This window comes from Triticum aestivum, chromosome 1B (assembly GCF_018294505.1).
Source record: "Triticum aestivum cultivar Chinese Spring chromosome 1B, IWGSC CS RefSeq v2.1, whole genome shotgun sequence".
Lineage (NCBI taxonomy): Eukaryota > Viridiplantae > Streptophyta > Magnoliopsida > Poales > Poaceae > Triticum > Triticum aestivum.
Window position 1 is genome coordinate 430417605 of NC_057795.1, and position 11721 is coordinate 430429325.

The 11721-nt window shown below is 45.6% G+C and overlaps 1 protein-coding gene across 1 annotated transcript; it reads right to left on the minus strand.

Annotated features, from left to right (window-relative positions):
- Positions 1-353: 353 nt before the first annotated feature.
- Positions 354-9290, minus strand: LOC123129081 (chlorophyll synthase, chloroplastic). The gene is made up of 15 exons (XM_044549236.1): positions 9068-9290; positions 8930-8980; positions 8734-8822; positions 8284-8371; positions 7689-7774; positions 7488-7574; positions 3257-3322; positions 3083-3166; positions 2912-2973; positions 2204-2279; positions 2059-2121; positions 1904-1985; positions 1278-1354; positions 814-861; positions 354-706 (listed from the first exon to the last, which is right to left on the minus strand). Exons 1-15 carry the CDS (start codon positions 9180-9182, stop codon positions 644-646), a joined length of 1137 nt encoding a protein of 378 aa, XP_044405171.1. The 5' UTR covers positions 9183-9290; the 3' UTR covers positions 354-643.
- Positions 9291-11721: the final 2431 nt, after the last annotated feature.

The window sequence follows — 11721 nt, forward strand, 5'->3', positions numbered from 1 at the left end:
CGGGTACCACAAGCTTCATATACTGGTATATTCCTGAAAAGTTTTATCAGCAGGCCTTCAGCTTGACAGGAAATGCATACTGAAGATGGGGTGTGGGCATGCAGGAGGCAGTGTTCTAGCAGTTGCAGCGGATAAGGACAGCACTTGAACGCCTAGGCCTAGACATTCATAACGGGCATATTGCTGCAAGTACAAGACATATTATGCAGCCCCGTTTTCCAGCACAAGACGACCGTATATTATGCAGCCATTTTTTTTTCAATTTTCTCATGAATGATGCTCCTCTCGAACGGAAGGAGAGGCTTTATGGAAATGCACTTTCCAGGAGAAACAATCTGAATCATAAACCGTAATAGGAGAAACAATCTGATCATTAACCGTAATAACGTACCGTATCATCCAAAATTACGTTGTACAGCCAACTGATAGCATCACAAACAACCTGACACTGTGCACCTACGGTCTACGCGCACTAGAGGCACGGCGGCTGAAGGGGAAGGAAGAGCCACCACCTAACGTTTCCATCTTCAGCATTCAGGGAGGCCTTCTTGACGTTGCTGCTGCAGATTTATTCCACTATCTGTGTTGTACAAAATGCCCCCTCATCCAAAACATCCAGCTTGATTTGAGGTCCGTCCTTCCGTCAGTGGCTGGTCGCCAGGGCAGTAACCAGCAGGCCGAAGACGAAGAACGGTTGCGCACTCGCCTGCATTGGGCACGATAAGATGCCGGATGCTCGCAGTTTTGGGGGAGGCCGTGGATGCTGATTGGAGAGAAAGAAAGAGAAATGCATGGGAGAGACAGCGACCGCACCTGGTATTTGACGTCGTACTTCACGGGGTCCTTCAGGAAGTACTGGAACTGCTCCATGAAATCAAGGATTAGAATGTACACAGCGTACATGGCAACAGTCGGTGTTTTCATTTCATGTTTATTACTCTCTCCGTTCACGAATATAACATGTTTTGGATATTTCAATATGGACTACATACGGTCTGAAATGAGTGAACAAACACAATAACATGTCTACATACATCCGATTCAGAAAAAAGTTTGAACATCTTATATTTGTGAACGGAGGGAGTAATATAGGAGCTAAAGGACAGTCTGACAAGCCTTGCAGATAGAGCAATTGTGTATAATATAATATAAGTCATCTAAATGATTTTCACTTATTTCATTTGATCGCGAATAGGAAATTCTGGGGGAGTGAGAACATTTGAAATACAAAACGAGAAATAATTATATCCAAGGTCCAAAAAGATTGGTCAGCTCACCTGTAAGATCACCTGGGGAATTGTCAATCCAACTAGTGCCAGGGCATAATACAGCTTACCCGTGCTCAGGAGGTACGCTGAAAATAGAGTTACAAGATTAGGGCAAGTTCCCAACATAAATTCAGGATAGATAGATAGACAAATAGTAGATACCGAATGAACGTAAGTTTCCTGTGCTCCCTAATTTATACCGGCAGATTGTTGTACATATCAATATGGACTATTTTCTGTTTTTGCAGAACGTAAGCTTTGGGTGTAGTTTGCCGGCATCTGAAACTTTCTGGTAATACTGAACATTTCTTTTCTTCACTAAACACATCTTCTGTCGTTATAACTAACACCAACTGCCTTCCAAGGATCCATGAAAGCTTCCATCATTAGGTTGAAAAGTTGTAGTATGATCTATTCGCTTTTCGACAAAAAGTATGATCTATTTTCACAGCTGGCCCATGACATTATGGTATGGTAAGTAGTCGCATAAATCCATGAACTACTCTATTATATGTTTTTTTGTCAAGTTTGGGTTGCAAACCATGCGTTCTACGTGGTCACTCAATTATATGTTAAGCAAATGGCTTAGTAGTAAGCCTTGAAGGAAGAAAGAAATGAAAATTTTGTATCTTTACCTGCAACAGATAATTGAGTGATGTCAATTGCTCCAACACATATCCATTTTGCAGTTTCCATACCGAAGGCAACAGGGAGTGACTACAAAAAGGTAAAATGATAAACAGATATGCTTTGACAATAAACCTACAATACAGAAAAAAAGAATAATAACCTGAAGTCCCAGAGTTCTATCCCCCTCGATACTCTTAAAATCATTTACGATAGCGATCCCTAGCTGCAAAGCCAGGAAAAACAGTCAGCAATCATGATGGTATACAGGATTGCAAACAAGCAAACAGATCATGAAATATAAATACCCCAGCTATGGAGTACAAAGTAGTTAGGACAACAATGTCAGGAGTAAGAGTTCCAAATAACGCCTGGCCAGCCCACCTGCACAAAAGATATAAGGATTTTACGGTACCTTAGTAGAGTAACTCTGGTCCTTGAATCCTAATATGGAATTACCTTCCCTATTATTCCTCAAGGTATTTTATACATTTTAACACAAACTAATTAAGTCCCAACAGAATTCACTAATTCCCACCCGACAGCTCCGCACTGAGCTTCAGGCCACACCTGTACTTCTGATGGGAAGTGGAAGTGGCGTCTGTGTTGGAGCCAAGCAAATTGGCTCCTGCCCAAACCGCGTGGTAAGATAAATGTGATTCAATAACTTCGGCAATCAATCACCAAACTACCAAGTGCGAACTGGTTACGAACTTGCAATTCCTCAGTCATGGGCTAGGGTTCTGATGTTTGGAAAGTGAGTTATTTTTTCTTGAAAAGAGGAAAGTGACAGTTGTGATGGGACTGAATGCAATATGTTACCACTAACGAAAATACAATCCCTTCTACTTGGTATTGTAGTGTGATAAAATCCAAACTAATTTGTCCGTTACATTGAAAATGACAAAAGAGCGGGAAAAAAAGATGCATCTTCTTGTATATAGTATAGGTGACATCCAACAGAACATTATCCTCTTATTCAACATGAAAAAAAAGATTCACAGCTTTGATCCTACCAGGGCAAGCCAATGTAACTCGCACCGAGAGCAAAGTTTCCTATCCATCCATTCTGCTTGAGCTGAAATGAGGAATAATAAGACATAGACATTTTTATCAAAGAGTTCACAACACAGTGTACTATGCTAAAAACAAGATGCAGAGTGCATAGAACACAAGTACTCAAGTACCTTGAGAGGCGGTGCTGAATATATGTAAGAAAGCAAGGACCCACCCAGAGCAAGGTAGAAAATAATAGGAAAATCATGCCCTGCCTGAAATGGAACTAGAGAATAAGCAAAGAAGGAATGTATCTTCAACCTCTTATTATACTAAAGTAAGTCTTGTTGTGACTTGTGACTTACCCATATGTCTAACAAAGCACCCAACCCAAGACCTGCTAACAGTAATACCCAGATCTGAGTAATTACCTGGATCAAATCAACATCATTAGTAAGACATGTCAATTCTCACTGGACATTTGACATCAGCCTTTAGAATAAGATCGGACGATCGGAAGCTCATCATTATTAATTAGCCAATTTTGTTTGAAACATTCTACAAAAGACTGTAGCAATACATACTCTTCATCATCCCATAAGAAAACAAATCCGAAAATGGGGTTTCAAACAGTAAAGCACAACAACTTCAAGCAAAGTATCACATTAATCAACTCGCCATCTAGATAATGTCTATAATATTCAAGCTATAATATAAGTGAAACACATGTTAAGCTTCATGCACTAGTCAATGCAACCAAAAGTCCGAACTGATGGAAAGGGCTAGGCAATCCACATATACACTTCAACACCCCCTCTCACGTGTGACGCGGGAAGTCAACACATGAATAGACTCAGAGGTATGGCTCAAGAGGGCTATGCGTGGACACAGAGGAGGCAAGAACATTTTTTTGATAAATTGCGAAAGCCGGACTTGAACTCAAGACCTTAGGCTTTGATACCATGTTAAGCTTCATGCACTAGCCAATGCAACCAGAAGTCCAAACTAATACTCCCTCCGTCCGAAAATACTTGTCATCAAAATGGATAAAAAGGTATGTATCTAGAACTAAAATACATCTAGATACTTCTCCTTTTATTCATTTTGATGACAAGTATTTCCGGACGGAGGGAGTAGAAAGGGCTAGGCAATCCACATAGACACTTCAACACAGACTCTAATGAAAACAGAACCCACATGGAAGCAATTATGGGGACATGCAAGTTATGTAGTTTTGATGTTTTGAACCAAAAAACAAAAAATGAGGGAGCGCCCACGGCATCTGGATGGATTGATGCACCCAGCCATCTTCTTTATTTAGAATGTTATTACACAGTATCTTGCTCAAAAATAATATCAAATAATCCATCAGTATATTTAAATTGAGATATTGGTAGATTAGATATTGGACTTATGGCACGAAAAATGCACTGTCTATTGTTGATAATGACCTAAAAACATAAAGGCAAAGTCCGTGCGTAACATCCTAAGAATTGATGTCTTTTATCCATGCACCATCACTGGATAATAGGGCAGATGAAACGGGTCAACTTATAACATAAATATGTGTTAAGAGTACGTAATGGGCCTAATGGGCCCATTAGTCTTAGGGTTAATTAGAGATAAGAGTCGCTTGCTTAGGGGTCAAGTAAGCCTTGCTTGGGAGTCAAGTAAACCTCTCTATATAAAGAGAGGAGATGTATCAATCTAATCAAGCAAGAATTAAGAAGGAAATCCCTTCCCTCTTGCCTGGCCGTGGGCAAAAAGCCCCCGGCCGGCCCTCTCACGCCCTCCTTCTAGCAGCGCCATAACAATTTGGTATCAGCTAGCTTCAGTTCGATCATGTCTTCACCGCCGCCAAGCCCGTCTCTTCCGCTGCCGGTTACCTCGTCGCCTCCGGCAAGGAGGCGACCACCACGACCGTCGCCCCGCTCCTGCCCGCGCCCGGATCCTCCGTCGCGCCTGCGCCCGCCCCCGCCGTCCTCACCCCGGAGGAGGTGTTCGGGGTGCTGCGGGACCTAACCCAGGCGGTCCAGGAGATCCACATGTTCTTGGCCGGGTCCTACGGGCCGCCCCCGCGCCGCCGTGGCTGCCGTGGCAGCCGCCGCACCAGGCGGCCTTTGCCGGGCCGCTGCAGCTGCCATCCATCGCCCAGCCCTGGCTGCAGTGGCAGTCACCGCTCCTAGCGGCCTCCGCCGCGCCCGGCGCTTTGCCGCAGCAGCCGCTGCCGCTGCCCGGCGCGACACCGCAGCAGCCATCGCCGGTCAGCTCCGGCGCCCAGTATGGGATGCCCTACGACGGGACTGCGACGACCTTGTTCCCATCAGCGCCGCCGCCATCCCAGGGCATCCACATCCAGCAGATCAAGTCCCCGCCGCCGCAGTCACCGCTTCCGTCTTGGATCGCTACCCGCCACGTGTCAGCGGCGGTGAGGCTGCAGGCTGCTGCGGGCGGCCTCCTAGCGCGTCGGCGTGTGCGGGAGATGCGTGGTCTGCAGCTGCCGCTCCTCCAAGTTGCCCTTCGCTGCACAAAGGACCTCGATCTCGTCCGCTGCGTCGGGGATCTTGGGCATGCGGTTTCCCCCACGGGCGGCGGGCATGCTGTTTTCCCCGTGGGCAGCGACCTCAAAGTCCGCGACATCGGCGGTTGGGGGGGCGCACCCCTCCTCGACATTCTCCATCGCAAGCCCTCCACTCTTCCATGTGCGGTGCAGACCAACAGCCATACACATGCACTCCTTTTGTCCAGGTGGTGTCCATGGGATCCAGGTGGCTGTACACGTGCACGTCCAAAATAAAGCGTCCTAGTCTATTTCAGGTTGAGAGTAATAACACAAGCCGAGATGTAAAAGGCTTGTTTTTAGGTGTTAGGTTTGTGTTGCGTCGAGCCATGATTATAAGTTGGTTAGGCTGCAGCTCGAGGACAAGCTGCATGTCCAGGTGGGGTGTAGTGTTAGAGTACGTAATGGGCCTAATGAGCCCATTAGTCTTAGGGTTAATTAGAGATAAGAGTCGCTTGCTTAGGGGTCAAGTAAGCCTTGCTTGGGAGTCAAGTAAACCTCTCTATATAAAGAGAGGAGATGTATCAATATAATCAAGCAAGAATTAAGAAGGAAATCCCTTCCCTCTTGCCTGGTCGTGGGCAAAAGGCCCCCGGCCGGCCCTCTCACGCCCTCCTTCTAGCAGCGCCATAACTATATGCTTACAATATTTATTGAAAGAAAATCAAAACAAGTAGTTATCTTCAGGGCCACAGCATTGATCCGTATGTGGTCGCTACTCACTCCGACGGCGGCCAGGGGGCGTTTGGCTACTGCGTCTACCCGATGGGAGATGGTAGCTCGGGTTATTTTCAACCGGTTTGGATGTCGGTCATGTAATAGGATAGGCATGTAGTGCTCCTATTTTATTTGCCAGCCGGTTGTGGCTTTCGATCTGGCTCTTATGAGCGTTTTGTTTTAGTTCTTACTTTGCGACTTGGAGACTTTGTTACTGGATTTTTTAATAATATGAGCCGTATGCATCTTTCTGATGCAGAGGCTGGGGTAAACCCCCTTTTCGAAAAAAAAGTACATGTGAAATCGAATCAGAAAAAGGACATATGGGCAAAGATAACTAAACATCTTGTAAGCATGTGGTTGTGACAGCAATATATTTGAGATGTCTGCTTAACAGTTATAGAAGTCATATGTGCATTCTCTAACATAAACTTTGGAAAGGAAATACTAGGATATTCTACAGTGGTTGCTTTATAAAAAAGAAAGGAGAAACAATATGACACATTGCTAAAAAGATAATATTTTCATAGTTGAGATGAACTTTGCAGTGCATCTATGATGCAGCGTCCGGGGATAACAAAAGCATCCATTATCTTAAAAAAATTCTCAACAGATAAGAAATCAACAAGTTCGTTTTATGCATGTAAAATCTACTTACAGAAGCATATTGGATATTCCCCAAGGATCGATCACATAAAAAATCACCAACACATGCGCACGAAGATCTCTTCGTCCGGCACGTATTGTGCCTCTCTTCTTTTTATTTATTCCCCAATCCAGCATACAATCTCACAGCCCTTGTGCACGTATATATGGGACCAAAGCTAGCTAAAGCTAGACCTACTCAACTTAGGACATTAGCAGCTAGCACAATTCGGACTCGAATTACTACTGAGTCCTGACCAGCAAGTAGACCTATACTCATATCCGACTCAACTAGCACCAAGGCATGGAAAATCAGAAACCAACTCCAACACATGCCCATAAAAATCCTAATTAGAACTAACTTAATCCTAATCGAACTAGCATTACTTAGACTTACGGCAAGCAAACAAAAACCTGATTACAATTCAACTGGACTGCATTAGAGGCAATATTGTTTCAAATAAAGCATGCATACACATGTCCAGTAATCGATAATACAATGACAGATATATGAATGAGTGTTTCCGGGAATTAAATATTTTTCATTGCTAAAATAAAATGTGGTGACAAATAAACCTACAAAGTGGTCAACAGTTTATTAAAGTCATGAAACTAAACAAAACTCTAATTAGCAGTTGCCATGGAGTAAATCTTACTCCGGGAGACGGTCATACCTCATTTTCTGATATAGCTCCTGAAGGAATAGGACGATAAGGCTCATTAATAGCGTCGATGTCTCGGTCATACCAGTCATTAATTGTCTACAAGCAATAATTTTTGAAGCTGACATATTCTTTAGTACAAATAGTTTTCCATGAAACATATGTGAGGTTACAAAATATGAATAGAGCAAACACGATGAATCTGAAGTAAACCTGCGTGTATCCTGTAAGACAAGGACCAGACATTAACATGCAAACAATAGATTTTGCAACATCTTCAACTGTCCAGTGGAAATTTCCTACAGCATGAGAAGTTCAAATAAGCATAACAGTTGCATTGTACACCAAGAGGAACAACATTCGTTAGCACAGAAGCCATAATGGTATTGTATTTTCATCCTAAACCCTAGAAGTTCTAGACGTCTGACAAGAGGGGAGAATAGTATTGTTGAGTTGCCATGTGTTGTTTTGTTGCAGAAATTGGGTGAAGTTTCCTGTGTAGTCAATCAATATTCAATTCTTTGGTCTACTCCAAAATAAATATATGCGACCAAGGATAGTGAGAAAGACACTGTAGGCCCACAGAGCATATCGACACCATTGCAAGCCAGCACAACTTAAATCGCCAGGTTATAGATGACTAGCAAATCTAAGGAATGTGGCAAAATGTAACAACGGTGCATCGCATATGGAAACATATAGCTGTCTAACTCCAAATCCACTTAAGTATAAACTATTCATTTTTTCCGATAAAGAAGTATAAACTATTCATGTACAGATAGAAACCATAATAGTCGATAAAGCATACCAGAGGCAGCTGCTCCACAAAGCACACCCCAGACAAGCGGAGGCCATGTCACCGGCTTAGTAAGTTGAAGACGGATCTTCCATATGTTCTGTATATGCAGCATGATAAAGAGGGGGTTAATGAGCAAATTATCATTTCTAGTGCCTACACAAAATTAGCTAGATAGTGATTAGTATAAGCACAAAGCTAGTATACACAAGCCATGCTCGCATGACACCATAAGCCGCACCTCCATAAAACATATACTCCACAAAAAGGTGAAATTCATAAGTTTCAGCATCCACATCCAGACACTTTACATCTGCTACATACAGTCCGGCATTGGCTGCATGCTGAATCCCGAATTCAACGCATGCCTGACCAACCAGCCAACTAACAAACGACTCCGATTTGGATTCATAAATATATTGCGATGAGAAACCAGTTCATGGGAGCAGATTAATGGCTCACGTCTTCTTGCTTGGCGCCCTTGATTCCGAGCAGCTGGTTGAAGCTGGACCCCGCCGCCGGTGCCTTCTCCGGGACCTTCGGCTTCGTTGCTACCGTGCCCAACACAACAAAACAAATCACACGTTAGAACTTCAGCCGAAACGCCCCATAAATCAATCGCAGAACAAGCTGAACTTCATAAGGAACGGGCGCCCACTTTCTTTAGCGTCGGCGTCGGCCGCGCAGATCACCGGGAACGGCCGCCGCCCTGCGAACGGAACTCACGTGCATCAGGACGACACGCGGCAGCACACATACACAGTAAAGTAATAGGCCAGAGAGGAAGAGGGTATACGGCTGAGGGTTAGAGGAGGCGGCAGGGAGAGGAAGCGGAGAGGGGGGCGGAAGGCGGCGGCGGAGGAAGATGTGGCGGCGGCGGCGGCGGCGGCCAGGAAGTGGGAGGTGGCCATGGGGAAGTGGGAGGATAACGCCGGCGCAGTTCGTGCCTCGTGGGCAGCTTTGCTGGGAATGTATCCGGTGCACCTGCACTTGTGGTGCCACCGGTGCACCGGATGCTATAGTCTATTTTTAAAAATCTGAAAAAAAATTCTAGCATGCTAACGCAACAACATCATCAATGTATAAAGTCACAAAATTTCGTGTAAAAATTTAAAATATTTTTTGAGATAAAAAATGACAAATTTAACATCAGTGTGATAATTTTTTTCGAAATGGAGGCAAAAGATTTGCCTCATCTATTAAAGTAGAGGAGAATAGAGTTTTGTAGAGTTACACAAGGCCGGAGTACGGCATGAAAATTACTCGCGTGATACAATTTTCCCTAATTGTTTAGCCCCTGCAGTAACCCATAGGTTGGCCTCATCTATAATAAGCTTGAGAAGGATTGGTGGTGGCGTCTCTTTGTGGCGGAAGACTCTAGCGTTCCTTTCGTTCCAAATTGTCCAAGATACGAGCATGGTAAGGGAGGCCATGGCTCGACGATTTGGAATGCTCGAATTGGTGCGCTTGTCCCACCAAGAGAGGAGGGAATCCTCAAGGTGCCAGTCAGAAGGGTCCAGATGCGCGAGCCCATACTTGTCAATGAACATCCGCCAAAGCCTCAAGGTGAAGCGACATTTGGCGAATAGGTGGACGCCCGACTCCTGCACCTGTTTACAGAGCGGGCAAAGACTGCAATTGTCCCAGCCACGTCGCTCTAGCCTGTCGGCGGTCCAGATCCGATCTTGTAAGGCCAGCCAAGAGAAGAATTTGACCTTTGGGGGCGCCCACATTTTCCAGACCATGGAGTCCATGGGGGAAAGCGTCAAACCCAGAAATTATGCCTTGTATGCAGTGGACGCCGAATATGAGCCATCCGAAGAGTGCTTCCAAATGATGTCATCCTCAGAGTGGATGTCGAGGTGTATGTCATGGATGAGCAGCCAGAGGGTGAAAATTTCCTGCACATGCTGGCCAGTGATGGTAATGTCTCGTCTGATCGTAAGCATCCAAGCATTCTCTGTAATAGCCTCTCGCACCTTCCAGTTCTTTCTCCTCGAGGCCTCAAAGACGAGAGGTGCAATGTCCTTCGGCTTGCGGCCAAGCAGCCAGGGGGAGTCCCAAAAAGGCGTTTTGGCCCCATTGCCCACGATGATGGAAGTGGAGGCGTAGAAAAAATCACGGTCCTCCTCGGTGCAAGGGTTGCCCAGGCCGACCCAGAGCTTGGACGGCTGTTTCCATTCAAACCAAAGCCATCTGAGCCTCAAAGCACGAGCAAATTTGTCGGTGTTAAGAACACCCAAACCCCCATAGCTGGTGGGGCGGCAGACCATGTCCCAGTTGACTTTACATTTGGCACCGGTGGTCTTGTCAGAGCCGGACCAAAGAAAAGCTCGCTCAATCTTGTTGAGGTTGTCAAGGGAACCCTGAGGGACAATGAGTGATGTGATGGAGTACACAGCCTGAGAGGTGATGACAGATCGAACAAGGGCCGTGCGCCCAATGGTGGTGATGTTCTGCCCATCCCAGGTGACCAATTTTCCAGCTGCCTTGTCCTGGAGGTATTGGAAGTCAACTTTCTTTAGTCTCCAAACCGAGAGCGGGAGGCCCAAGTATTTGATAGGGAAAGACGCCCTGGTCGCCGGGATGCTGCTGAGAATGCTCACAAGATCAAGGTTGGCGCATCGAATGGGAACGACAGAGCTTTTGTGGAAGTTGGTGCAAAGGCCCGTGACGTCTCCAAAGCCTTTTAAGATGGTTGCAAGGTTGTCAATATCACTCTTAATTGGTGCCATGAACACGGCAGCGTCATCCGCATAGAGGGAGGTTCTGACCATTGTACCTCGGCCACGAATCTTATGAATGATTCCCTTGCACGTAGCCAAGTCGAGGATCTTGTGCAACGGGTCAATTGCGAGCACGAAGAGCAGAGGCGAGATGGGGTCTCCTTGGCGAAAACCACGTCCATGCCTGATGGGGGGGGGGGGCCAGGCAGGCCGTTGAGGAGGAAGCGCGAGGACAAGGACGAAAGCAATGCCGCAATCCAATTTCTGAATTTATCAGGGAACCCCATGCGTTGCATGAGATCCAAGACATACTCCCATCGGACTGAGTCAAAAGCCTTTTTGATGTCTAGCTTGAATAATAGAGCTGGAGTCTTGCACTTGTGCAGCCGACGAGCGAAGTTGCGAACATACATGAAATTATCATGAATGCTTCTCTTCTTGATAAATGCACTCTGCGCATTGGAAACCAGAGCATCCATGAGCGGCGCTAGGCGCATGGACAACACCTTGGCGATGATTTTGGCAACAGATTGGATAAGACTGATAGGCCTATAGTCGGAGATCCCCTCAGCGCCGTCCTTCTTGGGCAATAAGACCACATTGGCAGAGTTTAGCCATTGCAGGTTGTCTGTGCGCAGGGAGTCAAAGCAGTGGATGACTCGCATGAAGTCCACCTTGATGAGGTCCCAACATTTCTTGAAGAAAATGCCGGTGAAGCCGTCTG

Excerpts from the sequence above, each read along its gene's own strand:
- LOC123129081 (XM_044549236.1), bottom strand. The coding sequence starts at position 9,182 with ATGGCCACCTCCCACTTCCTGGCCGCCGCCGCCGCCGCCGCCACATCT. Across the intron at positions 7,575-7,688 it reads GTCTTACAGGATACACGCAG|ACAATTAATGACTGGTATGA; the intron begins GTTTACTTCAGA and ends TATTGCTTGTAG. Across the intron at positions 1,986-2,058 it reads ATAGAACTCTGGGACTTCAG|TCACTCCCTGTTGCCTTCGG; the intron begins GTTATTATTCTT and ends ACCTTTTTGTAG.